Source organism: Ochlerotatus camptorhynchus, unplaced genomic scaffold (genome assembly GCF_037179485.1).
Source record: "Ochlerotatus camptorhynchus isolate MF236.1 unplaced genomic scaffold, CSIRO-AGI_Acam_v1.1 ptg000314l, whole genome shotgun sequence".
NCBI classification, from domain to species: domain Eukaryota; kingdom Metazoa; phylum Arthropoda; class Insecta; order Diptera; family Culicidae; genus Ochlerotatus; species Ochlerotatus camptorhynchus.
Genome location: NW_027040802.1, coordinates 252,725 through 271,047, shown reverse-complemented (window position 1 = coordinate 271,047; position 18,323 = coordinate 252,725). Strand labels below are relative to the sequence as shown.

Here is an 18,323-nt window from a genome sequence, read left to right as displayed (position 1 = left end):
CAGTGATCGGTAGTGCTGCGCTTAAAAAATTCTTCAATTTTGGGTTGTCGGAAGAACAACGGCGTACCCCAGAAGCAGCTCTGGAGGCGATAAAAGTGAAAGTAGTGCGCGAAAGAAACAAAATCGTAGACTGGTTCGAATTTTTCTCGCTCGTGCAACAACCTGTGGAAATGATTGATGACTATGCGGCGCGATTGAAAAGCTTGGCCAAGTTGTGCAAATTCGGTGTGCTGGAGGATGACTTGATTACCTATAAGATTGTTACCTCTAACAAGTGGCCCAAACTGCGTGCTAAAATGTTGACGATGCAAAACCTAACGGAAGTGAAAGTTATTGACTTGTGCCGAGCGGAAGAAATCGCTGAAAAACATGCTGGTGCGATGGGTGCCAGTAGTGTTGACGTGAATCTCGTACGGAAGCAGAAGAATATGAAGTGCAAGTACTGTGGAGATCGGCACGAATTCTCGAAAGGAGTATGCCCAGCATTGGGCAAGAAGTGTAACGTGTGTGGTGGTAAAAACCATTTCGGAAAAGTTTGCAAATCGGATCGCAAGCAAAAAGGCAGAAGCGAAGGTAGAAGCCGAAGAAGAGTGAAGAAAGTGCAAGAAGACTATAGCGACATTGAAGAAAGCGGCAGTGCGACCAGTGATAATGAAGAATTGGAAAGCAGTAGTGATGAGGCTGTTATCGGCAAGGTGTATGATTTTTCGGAGTCGGGAGGAAACGTGATGGCTGATTTGGAGCTATTTGTTGGTGGAAAATGGCAGATGGTGCAATGTGAGCTGGACACGGGCGCTAACACTAGTCTGGTTGGTTACGACTGGATTAAGCAAGCAACCGGTTGTGATCGTTTGAAGCTGCTTCCTTCGAAATATCGTTTGCAGAGTTTCGGAGGCGGCACCATACCCGTCCTTGGTGAGATAAGGTTGCCATGTAAGAGAACAGACCGTAAGTACACACTCGTATTACAAGTCGTGGAGGTTAGCCATAAACCGCTCCTATCTGCAAAAGTTTGCAAAACTCTTGGCTTCATCAAGTTTTGCAACTCGGTTTCGATTGCTTCATCACCATCGGAAGAACAGCTGCTAAATATTTACCGTATCAAGGCTCAGCAAATTATCAATCAACATAGCGGTATATTTGAGGGCTACGGTAGATTTCCTGGTGTGGTCTCGCTGGAACTGGATCCTAAAGTATCTCCATCAATTCAGCAGCCACGTCGTGTACCAATTGCGATGCGAGACAAGCTGAAGAAGGAGTTGAAGAAGTTGGAGAAGGACGGACTAATTGTGAAAGAGCAGCAGCATACGGAATGGGTTAGCAATATAGTTCTCGTGAAGCGAGGTGGTAAGGATTCAGACTCAATCAGGATCTGTTTGGATCCAATACCCCTAAACAAGGCGCTGAAACGGCCAAATCTGCAGTTTACAACGATCGATGAGATATTACCAGAGCTGGGAAAAGCCAAAGTGTTCTCTACAGTTGATGCCAAAAAGGGCTTTTGGCATGTGGTTCTGGATCAACCAAGCAGTCGACTAACAACGTTTTGGACTCCCTTCGGAAGATATCGCTGGATTCGTTTGCCCTTCGGCATTGCTCCTGCACCGGAAATCTTCCAGATGAAGCTTCAAGAGGTGATTCAGGACCTGGAAGGAGTTGAATGCATTGCGGATGATGTGTTGATCTACGGAGTTGGAGATACCCTGCAAGATGCTCTTTTGAACCACAATAGATGTCTTGCAAAACTGCTAACTCGCCTTGAAGAAAATAATGTGAAGTTGAATAAAACTAAGCTGAAGTTGTGCTTGACTTCGGTAAAGTTTTATGGGCATGTACTGACGACCCGAGGATTGCAGCCCGACGAAAGCAAGATCGAAACCATCAAGAACTATCCTAAGCCGGAAGATCGGAAACAACTACAACGGTTCATAGGGATGGTTAACTACCTGAGTCGCTTTATTCCAAACTTAAGCTCCAATATTGCGGTTTTGAGACGGTTGATTGCAGTCAAGGAACCTTGGATCTGGGAAGAGAAAGAAGAAGAGGAGTTCAACCGTGTCAAGTCTTTGGTTGCTGACACTCGATCTTTGCAGTACTATGACGTCAACCAACCCTTGATAATCGAATGTGATGCAAGCTACTTTGGTTTAGGCACTGCTGTGTTCCAGTCTAATGGAGTGATCGGCTACGCATCTCGTACTCTCACGGCTACAGAGAAGAATTATGCACAAATAGAAAAGGAGTTGCTAGCCATTCTATTTTCATGTGTACGATTTGATCAGCTAATCGTGGGTAATCCGAGGACGATTGTGAGAACTGATCATAAGCCGTTGGTGAACGTGTTCAGGAAGCCTCTGTTGTCTGCGCCGAAACGACTGCAGCATATGCTGTTGAGTCTGCAACGGTATAACTTGGAGATACAGTTTGTCAAAGGCAAGGAAAATGTTGTAGCCGACGCCATTTCCCGGGCTCCATTGGATGCAGGACAACCTGAGGATCGATTCAACAAGCGGAACATCTATCACGTGTTCAGACAGTTGGAGGAAATAAACTCAAGCAACTTCCTCAATATCACCGATGAGCGTTTGACGGAAGTTATGCTAGAGACGGAAAAAGATCCTTCAATGCAACAGATCATCAGCTATATCCGTGAAGGCTGGCCTGTGTCAATAGATAAAGTGCCGGATGGAGTGAAAATTTTCTACAAACATCGAAATGAGCTCAGCTTCCTGGATGGGCTTGTATTCAGAAATGACCGTATTGTCATTCCATACCTGCTACGACGTAAAATGACCGACAAAGTACATGTTAGCCACAACGGAGTTGAAGGAACGTTGAAGCTGGCTCGGGCTAATGTGTTCTGGCCTGGCATGAGCACCCAGATTAAAGAAGCTGTCACTAATTGTGGAAATTGCGCTAAATACTGTTCATCCCAGCCAGCTCCACCTATGCAAAGTCATGCAATTCCTGTATACCCATTCCAACTCGTGTCCATGGATGTATTCTTCGCGGAATATCAAGGAGAAAATAAAAAAATCCTCGTTACTGTCGACCACTACTCTGATTTTTTTGAGGTTGACATGCTGAAGGATCTGACTCCAAGAAGCACCATTTCAATCTGCAGGAAGAATTTCTCTCGTCACGGCAAACCCCAGTTGGTTATTACGGACAACGGAACCAATTTTACGAACAAGGAATGGAGAAAGTTCGCGGAAGAATGGGAGTTTCAGCATTCGACATCGGCTCCTCACCACCAGCAGGCCAACGGGAAGTCGGAGGCAGCTGTTAAAATTGCAAAGCGACTGTTGAAGAAGTCAAAAGAATCTGGTGTTGATTTTTGGTATGCTCTTTTGCACTGGCGGAATATACCAAATAAAATTGGATCCAGCCCAGCTGCTCGTCTATTTTCACGGAATACGCGATGTGGACTTCCAACGTCTGTGGAAAATTTGATGCCGAAACCAGTTCAAGGTGTACCCAAGAGTATCGAGGAAAACCGACGAAAGACGAAGTATCACTATGACAAAACGACAAGAAACCTACCAATGCTTAAAACAGGATCACCAGTGTACGTGCAGTTGCATCCAGAATCAACGAAACAGTGGACTCCTGGTACGGTTGCTAATAAGATGAATGAGCGTTCGTACATGGTGAACGTAGATGGAGCGCTTTATCGACGTAATTTGGTTAACTTGAAGCCGCGCAAAGAACCTGTTGCGCCTGTTATTACCCCTTCGCCTGCTCTAAATAAATCAGGCAATTCTGAGGATGTCCCAGAGATAAGTGTTACAGAGAACCCTTCGTTGTTGGTACCTGACAAAAGTGTTACGATTCAATCTCCATCAAAATCGGATGAATCCTCAGTCGGAATGGATACCGTGAAGACTCCGATACGGATTACAACACCTAGACGAGAATGTCAAGCATCAGGATCGATGAAAAAAAATCAAAGACCGAATAGAGAAATACGTTTGCCTACTAAATTCAAAGACTATGACCTTCATTAACTTTTTATTATAAAACAGGGAAGATGTTGTAATATTATTACGTACTTTGTGAGTGATACTTGGTTCGTAGTTTGTGAATGTTCCCAACCTTCCTTTCCCTCTCTTGGTCATAGCTCAGTGTGGTTTGAGACTTTGTATCGTACGGACTCAATTAATAAAGCTCGAGTGAATAAGCTAAACCGGTGTTTTTGTTCGTACTAAAACAATGTCAGCTGAAGAATTGGTCGCAAGCAACTTATGGAAGTATGGTCCTAGCTGGTTGCAAGAGGACGGATCAAGGTACCCAGGAGAACCAGTTACCCTCCGAGGAAATGGAAGCAAATTCGAACGTGATCCTGGCAACTCAAGTTCATCCACCAAATCCACTATTCGAAAGGTACTCGTCGTATCAGCGGCTGGTCAACGTGATTGGATACTGTCTACGCTTTTTGCAAAACACTCGCTGCAAAGGAAATCAACGAGGGAATAAAATTACGGATGAAGTTCTCTCTGCTGATGAATTGGAATCAACAAAACTCGTCCTCGTTAAACTCGTGCAAGCCGAAGCGTTTTCTGGTGAACTGAAGCTACTCAGGAAAGGTCATGCAGTGTCAGCAAAGTCGCCGCTGCGTCTACTCAGTCCTTTCGTCAATTCCGAAGGGCTGATTCGTGTTGGTGGTCGGTTGAGCTTGTCCGACGAACCCTAAATACAACGTGAAGCATCAGATGGTCATTCCTGGTTTTCATCCTTTCAGCAAGCTCCTGTTGTACTACTATTATCGTAAGCTCATACACGGCGGTATAACTATGACGCTTGCTACAGTTCGGGACGAATTCTGGCCACTAAACGGACGGAAAGCTGTTAAAAGTGTAATCAGAAAGTGCTTTCGATGCAACAGAGCCAAACCGCTACCAATCCAGCAACCGATTGGTCAACTACCGATGTCTCGTGTTACCGCCTGTCGTGATTTTCAGGAGCCCGTACAAAGTTGTTTGCCTGGGGAAGCTCCATAGTTTCTGCTTGAGCGCCGTGCGAAATGCAGAGAAAGCCAGGGGAACTCTCAACCCTTGATGTTCTTCCGATTTGCTGCTGACCGAAATCAATCACTGCTGCCGAAGAGTAGTAGTAGTAAAATTTACGTTTATTTTCTGGGTTTTATGTTTCAACATTTGATTTAACATTTCAATTGGTTAGCCTTTGGCTCTTCATCTTTGTTCTAGTTAATTGGTTATTCTAATATGATGATTGCGTTTAGCGCTAATTTACAGGATACCCTTTGTGGGTTGTTTTGGTTTGAATTTTGAAAAATTGATAACCTACCTACTTGAGCACCTAACTACTTAAACTAGGTTGCCAAATCACGAATGATCTGGTGGTTTGATCGCAGACAGGCGACTCTGAACCTTTCCAGCGTGGAAGTCTTTCCTTCCTCGAGTGTTTGAAGACCGGCCAGGTGGTGAATCTCAGAATTACGAGTTAGCGGTGGACTGTTAAGTATCATTCTGAGGATCTTGTTTTGGATCCTCTGAAGCTTCTAGATTGGCATACCATACTCAATAGCCGGCAGAATGATTTGCTTGTGAATGAAGCTTGTTTTTGAGGGACAGGGTGGACTTCCTGTTTATCAGAGGGTAGAGCGACCTGATCAAGATGTTACACTTGGTGGATGTCTTGTCCACATGGGATCGGAATAGCAATTTGCTATCAAGGGTGAGACCAAGGTAGACTACTTCACTCGACCATTCAATGGGAGTGCTATCAAGATGGATCTTGACGTTAGCAGGCGGAACAAGCCGAGGTGAATACGAATGTGGAAACAGAATGGTTTGTGTTTTAGCTGCATTGATACAAATCTTCCAGCTCTTAAAATAGTCGGACAAAACATCCAGGCCTGATTGTAGTTTACTCGCCAGAGCACGGATCACTCGACCCTTATAGATGATGGAGGTGTCATCTGCGAACATTGACAGGATACCACCACCCGGCAGAGGAGGAATGTCTGACGTGAAAATGTTGAATAGGATAGGCCCAAGCAGGCTACCTTGAGGGACCCCTGCATCAACGTTGAACGTATCAGAGGAGACATTGTTCAAGTAGACCTGGAATGATCTGCCCGACAAGTAGTTTTTGATGATCTTCACGAGGTAGTTCGGAAAGTTGTATCGATGCAGCTTGTACACTAGACCATCATGCCAGACATTGTCGAACGCCTTCGCGACGTCCAACAATGCCATGGCAGATGTATTGGAAACGGACTTGTTCCGCTTGATGATGTTAGTAACCCGTGCGAGTTGGTGGATGGTAGAGTGGCCTTTCCTAAACCCGAATTGCTCTGTGAGAAAGATGTTATTATCATTTGAAAACACCAGCAGACGGCTGAGTATCAATTTTTCGAATAGCTTCGAGATGGAGGACAAGAGGCTGATGGGGCGATAGCTTTTGGCACTGGTAGGGTCTTTGCCAGGTTTGTGAATTGGAATAACTTTGGCTAACTTCCAGCATGCAGGGAAGTAGCCAAGCATTAAACACTTGTTGAAGACCACTGCAAGGTGCTTGAAGAAGCCAACACTCAAGTTTTTCAGCTCGAGGTTGACCACTCCATCGACACCAGCGGCCTTCATGTTCTTTGTTGATTTAATCGCTGTTATCACCTCATCAGCCGATATTATACTTTCGTCAGGGACAACTACGGGGGTGGCAGCGACACTAGCCATTGCCTGTGATACTGCAGGCTCGTGGGGACTCACCATGGCGTGGCCAAGGTTATGTGAATTTACAAAGTGTTGTCCAAGAGCATTGGCCTTTTCAAATGGGGTTATTAGTAAAGATGGGTCCGAATTTTGGTTAGGAGAGCAAAGGGGAGGAATGGGCCTTGGCTTATTTTTCAAAATCTTTGCCATTTTCCAGAATGGCTTAGCACAATCTGGGAGAGAGCGAATCTTGTTTGCAAAATCGATATTTCTGAGATCCACCATCCTGGCTTGGATGATTTTGTTCAAACGGTTGCAATTGGTCTTCAGGTTAGGCAGCCCAGAACGCTGGTACTGCCTACGAATCGTGTTGCGGAGTCTAATGAGGTCTTTAGTAGGCCTGTCAAGGTTCAGAGTATTACTCACCTGTCTGGATACTGGCACATGTAGCTCCCTGGCCCGGGAAATTGCTTGATCGATGGAGCGCAGACACCGGTCAACATCTTCGGACGATTCCGGTTGGACATCGTAGTCTACAGCGGTGTCGACGCAATGTTGGAACTGACCCCAGTCAACACGATGATAGTTGCGCCGGAAAGCTTCAAATCGATTTACGGAGGATCCCACCTCAGTCACCACCGGTAGTGGTCCGAGCTGAGTTCCTGATAGGTGATAGGTTGAGCGATGTTGTTGCCCATGTTGCTGATGAATATATCGATGGTAGCGTGAACACCGGACCGACTCAACCGGGTGGGAGTTTCCGGACTCAAGATGTTGTACTGCGCTTCCTGCAGGTCGTTGTTCAGGATGGTGCCGTTTTGATTGCGCCGATTGTTGCCCCAAGCTTGATGTTTGGCGTTCAGGTCGCCAGCGATGATAAAGTTTTCCCGTCGTCGTGTTAGCTTGATAATATCTCGTCGCAGATCTGCTGCCGATCCGTCCCTGATGTTGACTTGTTTGGGGCAGTAAGCCGCGACGATGGTGATGGGGCCGATAGGAGTAGAAACTTCCACCCCTACGGCTTCGATGATCTTCAGCTGAAAGCTGGGCATCAGTCGACAGCAGATGTTTCTCCTTATTGCAATAGCCACTCCTCCTCCTCCAGAGTTGGTTCGATCTAGCCTCACGAGCCGGAAATCGGGAAGGTAGATGTTTGTTTCAGGCTTCAGGTGGGTTTCAGTTATGATGGCAATGTCGATGTTTCGTTCATTGAGAAACTCAACAAACTCGATGTTTTTGCTCTTCAAGGAGCAAGCGTTCCAATTTACGATGGCTTCACGGTCCATACTTAGTGACAAGGGACAGGGCAGCATGAAGCTGTTCAGATCGAGTCTTGCAGGTGCGCAAGATGATGATGACCTCGGCCACGAGCGTCACAAGTTCCTCCGAGGTGAACGGAGAATCGTCGACAGGCTCACCTGAGACAACACCAGCGTATGATAAACCAGGGGCGGTGGAGGGACCTGGCATTGGCTGGGCAGCAGCAGCAGCGAGACGATGCTGGACTGTTCGATTGTTAGGAATACTCACATGCTTGACTTGTTGGTTGTTGAGCGGAAGTGGTTCTAAGTTCGGAACATGTCGACGGGGCTGGAGAGCTGGGTACTGGACTTCCGTGCGTGCAGGAGGCGAACGATGATTACGGAGGCGACCGGGCTGATTATTGATCGTAGCTTTCCGACGGATATTGATGAACTCCACTCGCTTGGGACATCCGCGATTGGAGGCTTGGTGGTTACCACCGCAGTTGACACACGTTGGCTCGATGTCATCATCTTGCTCACAGGACGCAGTCGAGTGAGTTCCAGCACACTTGCCGCAGATAGTCTTCATATGGCAGTTTTTGGTGCCATGGCCGTAGGAGAGGCAGTTCATACACTGCGTAACATCACGATGTTGGGATTTGTAATGCTCCCAACTGATGATGACCTGAAACAGGTCCCGGATTTTGGATCTCAGAGCCGCTAGACTGGTGGATCCCTTCGTGAAGTGCACCAGGAACAACTGGTCACGGAAGCTGGTGTTGTGGTTGGAACGCCGGTTTATTGGGAACACCGCCTCAGGTTTGAGCCCAAGCCGCTCCAGCTCGGATTTAACCACAGCCACCTCGAACGACGGTAATCCACGCAATACCAGCTTCAGTGGCTTGCTCGATGGTAGAGCGTGCGTGAAGAAGTCAACGTTGTTTTCCTTTAGGAAACATCCTGTTTGATTGTACTCCTCCAGGCTGGAGCACATGATTTTGGTGCCGATGCTGCAAAGCTTGAAGCGAGGCAGCAGCTTGTGTTTTGCCAGTTCGGCACGCAGCTTGGCAACATCCTTCTCCGGCGTGAAAAGCGGGGGAATCCGCTCTCTTGCAGCGATGGGAACGACGTCACCATCGCCATTTTCTTCGGGGAGCACCGCAAACTGGTTGGCTTGCAGTACCCGTTTTCCGGCGTCATCCTGCGACGCGCTGTGATGGATTACCACCTTCTTTGAAGGGCCCGCTGCTGAATCATTGGTACGTTTACGCACCATTTGTTTCGTGTTGGCAAGTTGCAGTAAACTTGCCAGAACGCGCGAAGGTGGCGACGCTTCCACGGCGCAACGCGACAGCACAAACCGAATCGAAGCGAGAACTCGAGCGAAAAAGAAAACGAACTGAACAGCTCAACAGTCGAGCAAAGAGTGTGCTGCCGAAGAGAGAGCTGCTGCTGTAGTTATCGCTTGTCCGGTAGACACGCCGTCCGTTCGTAGAATGAGCCTCAGCACTAGACTGCTGCCTTATTTATAGCTGCTGTTGCCGGTTGCCAAACGCAACCAATTACCACGCTGTACATTGAGGAGAAATCTGGGGAAACTTAGCAACCGTTCGCTATACATCCGATAGTGAAACTACCAAAATTAAAGAATGCCAAGCATATTGAATATGAAAATGCATCTTAGAGGAGAAATAGACTTTCTTTTAATTTATTCAAAAGATGTGTTTTACTATTATGTTATGTATTATAATTATTCTCATCGTTATCTCTACACCGCCAACGAAGCTTTCGATTGTACCGGCGTTGACTACTGTGGCCCTGTATATCTTAAGCCAACCCATCGGAAGGGTCCGTCCAGAAAAGCATACATCGCTATATTTGTTTGTTGCAACACTAAAGCTGTTCATATAGAACTGGTTAGCGATCTAACGACTGATGCATTCCTGATGGCACTTACTCGATTCGTTTGGAGAAGGAACAAACCATATCACATGTATTCTGACAATGGTACGAATTTTATCGGTGCGAAGAACGCTTTACACCAGATTTATACTATGCTCCAACCCGGATCGGACTTGAATCGCGAACCTGACGGAAGACAATATACAATGGCATCTAATACCTCCTCGAGCTCCGAATTTTGGCGGCCTTTGGGAGGCCGCGGTGAAGGTGGCCAAGACTCATCTCGTTCGACAGTTGGGCGATTCACTTCTCACGTTCGAAGAAATGACAACTGTACTGGTCTCCATCGAAGGATCCATGAACTCCCGTCCGTTGACCCCTCTATCAGACGATCCCAACGATTTGTCTGCGTTGACCCCTGCACACTTCCTGGTAAAAAAACATGATTCGGCCGCTTCCAGAACCTGACGTCAGAAATGCTCCACTGAACCGCTTAAACCAGTACCAGAAACTTCAATCCTATTCGCAGCGGTTTTGGCACAGATGGCGTAACGAATATCTCAAGGAACTTCAAGTGCAGTTTAAGTCGAACCCAAAGCAGTACCAACTCGACGTTGGAGACGTCGTTATAATGAAGGATGAATCGCTTCCACCAGCCCGATGGCCGCTCTACGTACACCCAACGGAAAACTGAAGCGTGCCGTTTCTAAGGTATGCCCACTTCCATGTATGCTTGAAGATTGAAATATGAATATATTTGTATTGAAGTGTAATGAATTAACTAATATTTTGTGAATTTAGAGTTTTTGAAATTTGTTTTCAAAAGGTGGCCGGTTTATGATAGGATATAAAATTGGATTGTCTCTGTAATTTAGAAATATTTCTTTAGTATAGATGGCGTGGATAGGTTAGTTTCATTTCCACTGGTTCCGGTATCATCTCTCGGTTTGTGCTATTGACATTCTAAGTAGATTCCGTTGTTTACATTTTGGCTTTGTTCGGATTGCCATTGAAAATATACACAACGTAGCAAGTGAAAGTAAGGAGCAAGTGTTTTTTTCTTTCATCCGAGTTACGTCTTTGGAAAGGAGGAAGAAGAGAGAAACCCGAACCCGAAACTACCTTCATATCCTGACAAGTTCGACAGTGAGTCACCCGTGAGACAACAGAGCTATCACCTTCTATCTCCCGGACTAAAGCTGTCTACGATGACCATAAATGCGACATTGTAGAGAGAGTTCTTGCATTATAACACTGCCGGCCAATGGGGGTTAGATCGAATTCACATTACAATACATATAGTACAATTAGTGAAAATAATTGAACAGTTAAGAAATTTAACGAACAAAATAGGAATATTTCGTAAACTTTCGCAAAACACTTTAACGGCTCCATGTAAGTTGTCATTTAATTTCGTTACAAATTTAGCTAATTAAACAATCTGTACATGTTCATCACTGACAACATTGTCACGATGACTGTAAACTCAAATGAGTGACCGATGCAGAATTTTGAATATCACCATGTGTTGTCGAGATTTTGCAGCACTGCCAACACAAATTGATTCTCCAATGAAAAGATTTGACTATGTCCCTGTAAGACCTGCTTCTTGACCCAGTTGAAAACGGATTTCAACTTACACCCGTATTCATCCGAAATACCCACCAGCCAATACTTTCATTTGTCTCACTCGACTCAACACGCGCCGGCTTCTGCTCCAGTCATTTAATATAAGTTGAAATGAAATCGCAGAAAATTAAAAGGAAATTTTTTCCCTTTCTCTTATGATGGTTTTTCCTCCACCTTCGTCTGTACTTTTATCTGGTTGTAAACTCCGGTTGCAACTTCTTCCTATTATTATTATTGCTTCTGTTCTTCGGTGGCGATCTTGTTTTTTTCTCTCTCTCCTTTCCCGGCCTCCATTTCCTTTTCGCTTGCGCTTGAGCGCTTATTTTTAATTTTTTTTTCTTCTGTACTTTTCCGAGATTTGTTTTCCTTTCACTCACTTGACAGCACGCGATACCGGCAGCATGGCGGCGGTAGTGGCAGGCAGCGACTGGACACTCGCCTCCTTGGACCCCAATGCAGCCCGCTCACTGCGATCCAAACCCATCAGGCAGAGGAGGGCACTTTGAATTTCAAAGCGAAAGCGAAAAAAGAGCTTTTCTCAATTTGCTGGAAGCGAATAAATTGAGAACGCGCAGAAAACTCAGAGCTCTCGAGCGAAAGAATTAAAAAACAAGCGATCAAAGTGCAAAACATTTGATAATGAGCTCTTGGTTGCCCCCGCCTGCGGGATGGGATGAGGGCAGGGGTGGGGGCTTCTTGATGAGTGAGTGGGTGGGTGGGACTACTTTTTTTTTCGAAAGGCAAAGAACGGGGATCTGATCCGGTTCGGCGAACTTTTGCCGTGGGGGCTGAGAGCTGCTTTTGGCCGCTATGGAAACCGGTCACTACGGGATGATGTGGCCGGGATGGAGAAGGGATCTTGGGGCAGAGGAGGACACAGAGGATGCTTCTTTGGCTAGCCTTAGGGAAGGGCGGAGTGGATTCGTGTTTTTTAAGCTCGAGAGCGGCTTGAAAAAGGAAACGGACTTTCAATTAGTGAAAGATGCTTAGCTTATGTAACACTTTACCATTTTCAGGCTAGCTTCCTAGCGAAGGATTGTTCAAACTGAAAACCTTCAATCGAATCCACCGAAAACTGCAATTCATCACAGGGCTTAACTCTTTCGTTTTTCTTTAGGTCGGAACGCTTGCTTCAACTCTTTCAACCACGTTGCTGCGAAATCACCATAACAAAGAAAACTCACAGCTTGCTGCTGCTGCTGCTGCGATTTGAAAGCATAATTTAAAACGGAACGTCGTCGGTCGTCAGGGAGGGAAAAAAATGTGAGGGGTGATTTTTTTCTGCTGTTGCCTTGATCGACACGCGAAAGGGGTGACGTTTTTTTATGTATTCAAATTTTTTTTTGTTCGTTCTCTGTATGCCGAACGCATTTAGACGATTTAACCCGTTATTTTTTCATGTGTTCATCCCTTTCGTCGCTCGATAGCGGAGCATGTGCGCCTAATGTTGTTTAGTCAGTGTCCCGTTTCATGAGGGTAGCAGTTTTTTTAAACGTCATCAGCTGGATTTGATAGATGAAAAAATGAGTTTTTTTTTTGCCTACTCTTGGCATCAAGTTTAAAGTTTTTTTTTCTGCTGTTCTAACGTGGAAGGGAAATGGAATTATTAGATTAGAAAATACGTTTTAATTGTGTACTGTGCGCAATGAGATCGCGCCAGGATTGTTTGTCGCTTGTTGGCTTCGATTTTTTTTAGTCGGGGTGGTTGTGTTTTTTCTTAATGCCTTTGGGTACAAATAAAAAGACGAAGTGAGTGTCCTTAATTAAGGGACAGAGTTTTTTTGTTTCTTAAACTTTTTGTTTGGCATGGATAAAAGTGTTTGTTAACGCGAGAAGCTTGAGGTTCGAGTCTGGTTTCCGGAGCAAACTCGGTGAAGGGGTGACAATCATTTTATTTTTTTGCTCAGCTTAGCTTCTCTATTGTTTCTGGACGGAATTTGAGGTTACCGGTGAAGGAGGATTTTAACGAGAGCAGATGTTGATGACTCGGTAAGGATTCCCTAAAGTGAGCTCATTAGCAAATGGGTTTCGAACAAATGGGGTTCTTCAGCTAGAATAGGAATCTCATTAACCTATCCTCAAAGGAAATACGTACTACATATAATGGAACTCTGGAACAGATTTTTAAAAATGATTCCAGTTGGGTTAATTTTACTGGAAAATTGGGTTGCATTGTATATTTCTTAGAGTACAGGAGTAAAACTTTTTTTCACAACACCGCGATTTTTTGACGTAGGACTACGTCTGTGATTTCTATATGGGGTACACTTTGTGAAAACCAAAAATGGAACATGTAACGAAATTATGAAAGATTTTCAACGTTAATAACTCAGCTTCCCCTGGACCAATTTCAATAATTTTATTACCAATCGATCAGAAATATTTCTACGCATCTGCTAAATTTAAGACCTAATCATTTTTCAAAATGTCACTACCGTAAAACGGGGTATTTTTGATAATGCAGGTAACATTGATAGTGTAATATAGAGATTAAATTTACTCGCTGTGCTTTTTCCAAATAAGAAACATTGGTTCCATATTGTAGCTTAGGGTATCTCCGTTGATATCGTATATAGTTTTTATATAGAATGTGTTACAAAACAATTTTCGTGTTTTTCGCCTTTTTGAAAAAGCACTCAAACCATCACTTATGAAATGTATTTCCGATACAGCCATCACAAATTCAAAGTTGTATTCTTATTGCTTATGAAGTTTTCTGATTGTATACTCATTCAAAGATTCATATTTAAAGAACTAAATTGATTGAGTTTCATTCATTTATTTTTTTTTATTTTCTTCATTCATCGAGCATTATCAAAGTAACCCCAAATCAAAATACTGAAGTTCGGTCACAAAACTAAAGAAATAGTCCAAATGCTTTAATTTTTGTTCAACATATTACTAACGAATTCTTTATTGGGTTATCACTACTTGTTTTAAAAATATAACATTTTAAAAACATTCATTACTGTAAAAAATATTTAGAATAAACTTTAAAAAACTACAAGGAACAGCCCTATGGGGTTGTACGCAATGGTGACGTAGGACTACGTGGTCTTATATAATAAATCTTATTTGTTAACTAGAGCAGGAGCTTGTGTTTTGTGTAGGAATAGGAATTTGAGCGGGGTTTTCTCTGTTTATACTCTTTAGTATGAAGCGACATAGATGGCTCACAGCGACCCACGAAGAGCTACTGATTCCGATTTATAGCGGTGCGGCTTCTTCCTCCTTTTATGGATGCTCATTTGGGCTGCAGCTTGCTGCTTGCAGGCCGCCTTTCGTTGTGTACTGGAGAACACCACCACTCACCACGCGGTGATTGAATAAACACCGTTTGGTGAGACCGGATGAAATTCAATTTTGAACTCTGTGTTAGGGAAATCGCTTTTCACAGGCAATCGATGATAATTTTAATTATCATAGCATTTTGATAAATGATAAAGTCTTTAAATTAACAGATGCGTAGAAATATTTCTGGTCCATTGGTGATAAAATTATTGAAATTGGTCAAGGGGCAGCTGAATTATTAAAGTTCAAAATCTTTCATAAATTTGTTACATATTCCATTTTCGGTTTTCGCAAAGTGTACCCTCATATAGAAATTACAGACGTAGTCCTACGTCAAAACTATCAATGTTACTCCGTTTTCCGGTACTGAAAATTGCACGAATGTGTAGCTGTTGCTATGATAATTAAAATTATCACCGATTGCCTACGAAAAGCGATTTCCCTAACACAGATTTCAAAGTTGAATTCCATCCGGTCTCACCAAACGGTGTTTATTCAATCACGGCATGGTGAGTGGTGGTGTTCTCCAGTACACAACGGAAGGCTCCCCGCCAAGCAGCTAGCTATCAAGACTGCCCCCAACTGCCCAACTAAAATTCATATCAAAAGGTTCTTTTCAAGGTAAACAGCGGGAATCCCGCTCAAATGCCTATTCCTACACAAAACACAAGCTCCTGCTGCAGTTAACAAATAGCATTTGTTATATAAAACCACATAGTCCTAAGTCACCATTTCGTACAACCCCATAGAGCTGTCGCTTGTAGTTTTTTTAAGTAAATTAATTTATTTTTATAGGCTCAATCGAATAAACTTTGCAGAGCCAAGTCATCATTTGCGCTATACATAATTAATGAAAATTCCACGATTACGATCATACATACAGTCAGTGTTCGAAGCTATGCTGATTGGAGTGAATGATCAGCATACCACATCTACGGAATTTTCATCACGGTAAGATAAGATTGTGGCTTTCCGAAGGTTCTCCAGATTTTCCAGAAGTTCTATGAACCTCCCTGAAGTCCTGAGGTTAATGAAACTGTCTTACTGGTGCATTTAGAAGAGGGGGAGGGGTTCGGGTTTATAACCCTCCCCCCAGCCCCCAAACCTTTAGGTTAATATAAAATTGTAATTTCATACAAAATGTGGGTCAACTTTTACACTTTTTCATATGCACAGATTGGGAATCAATTTTAGCGATTTTTACGATTGACCACTTTTCGTTCAATCCTAAATTTTGTGTAGAAGCATCAAAATGCAGGGAAAAGTGATTTATTTTAAATCGTGTGGAATTAAAATGTTTAGAATTTAACTCAATATAACACGCACCCCACGGGATGATTTTATCCGAAGGAAAATTAGTTATGAATTACTGTACAACTAAATTCCTTAAAGTATTAAATGAATTTAAGAATTTTATTTTAATATTTTGATTTACCCTGCAAGACCTATTGAATTTCCCCAAAAAGTGTCGGTCGACTTCTCTGGGAGTCAACTTGTTCCAGATGTTAAATCCAACTACTCCCGGAAGTGTCATCCGACTTCTCCAGCATTAGTTTTCCAAATTTCCTCGATTTTATCTGACTTTCTTCAGGAATTTCTAAGCTTCAAGCTACGATCAGACTGACCAGTTTCTCTGTACAAACCTGTTATAGTTTATCTGACTACTAATGTAATTGGTTAACAGTCAAAATATTTGTGACTGTCGAACTGTGCGAGGGGGGCGACACATCTAAATCTCAAGTTTAGATGCTCAACAAATCTCACACTAGCGAATCAATCTTCGAAAAATCTTCTTTCATTTGTCGCATCTACTTGCATCGCGCATCATCTTTTTGCAGGAAATCTTCAGAATCGTCATCAAACTTCTTTCTATCTACTCAGCGTGCGCGCAGCTAGCCACAGCAAAACGCAATCTTTTCTGCATCGTAGATAGAGTCGTCCCCCTCGGAACTGTGGACAGTCAAAGTGCATAGATTATCTGTGACAGTGTGATCATGGTCTGTTGACCAACTCTTGCTAACTGTACAGACAAATTTATCTGTTTTGGCAACTGTTCTGTTGGTTGGTTTGGATCAGATGGCATTTGGTTGTGTGATCACAAGTGACGCAAGGGGTTGGTCACTCAGCACAGTGTGCCAAAAACACAGTAGGGCACACCATGGTACACTCATTGGCACTGTTCGGCACCCATGGTACATCATTTTTATGATCTCTAAAGTAACTGGCATGACTGCACTATTTCTGCACTTCCGCAGTGCGGATGTGTCAAAATTTGATTGTTGACACAAATAATTGTTGGTATCCGCAACAGATAATTTCGCCATCCGGTACCCTCAGATACAGACTGGAGAGACCGGTGGAAATATATCTTCATCTAGACCAAGCTCATCATCGTGCGGCGACGTGGACAGTCCCATCTGGCGTAGCACTTCTACGGATTAGTTTCGTACGGTTCGCAGGGGTCGATTTTGGCAAAATTGAACTGTGACGAATTGATTTCCTGCGTCAATCGTTCCGTTTCCAGCAGCTTCAGTATAGTGATCCGAGTTTTTGAATTCTTGTCCAACAGCGAAAACAATACGTACTCCAATTCTTCGCTGATTTAGTGCGGAATGATCAGTTCGGATTTCCTCAACATCCACGAATGGGTTCTTGTAAAACATCAACACGTACAGTATCACACCAAGAGTCTACATTTCCAGTTCCGGGCCGGAGTAGCGGTATTCCTGCGAACACTTCCGGACTGCAATACTCGGTCGTGCCGTATAAGTTGCCCTTCCTGTACGAACGTCGCCGATCCGAAGTCAATCAGCTTGATATGGAAATTGTGATGCAGAATGTTCAACGAGTGCAGGAAAGCAACCACACTAGCAATCTGTCAAAAGATCTAACAACCCAGCTTCTCCGTCAGCACGGGTCTTCGATCGATAAACTCGAACAGATCCATTCCGGAGCCTGGGATTTCCATCACAACCTGGAAGAACTTGTCGTTCTCGAACCAACAACAGGTACACTTTCATCGGAATTTCCTACTTCTCCTCGGTCTTAATCATAAACTGCGGCACGAGCTTCTCCTTCAGTATGAACTTCGATATCAGCAGCAACCTATCCGAATTCCGGTAGCTCAGCATCACATACCCGTACGTGCCCTTCCCAATGTTCCTCGCAAGCGTTGTAATATTTGCTGTACCTGTGGATCAAATCTTCATCGCACTGTGACACACGAGAGATGAAACTGGGCTGACTCGAGTAATCTTGATGGCCTGCCCAAGCGAAATGTCCACCGTACTAGTCACGCTGTTGAACATCAACGACAGATTCTGATGCTTATGCTCATCCTCCAGGTTGTTGTACGATGAATCCGGATCTCCACTTACCCAGATGCAGTAGACCTTCCTCCCGCAGGGAAGCGTCTGATTCGAAATGGTGTACAGTATGTTGATCACGTTGCCATCGTAGTGAATCGCTTCCCCAACGTACTTCCCATCCGATCGACCTGCGGAAGTGTTCCAACGGCCGAATGTCGTTTCTGTTGATCTGGGATTGAAGATTGAACGTGATCATTGTCTTCGACAGCTCG

The 18,323-nt window shown here is 44.1% G+C and overlaps 1 protein-coding gene across 1 annotated transcript; it reads left to right on the top strand.

The window, feature by feature from the left end:
- The first annotated feature begins 170 nt into the window (after positions 1–170).
- LOC135707600 (uncharacterized) lies at positions 171–17,792 on the top strand. The gene is made up of 3 exons (XM_065229466.1): positions 171–933; positions 1,012–2,649; positions 17,446–17,792. Exons 1-3 carry the CDS (start codon positions 171–173, stop codon positions 17,790–17,792), a joined length of 2,748 nt encoding a protein of 915 aa, XP_065085538.1.
- Positions 17,793–18,323: the final 531 nt, after the last annotated feature.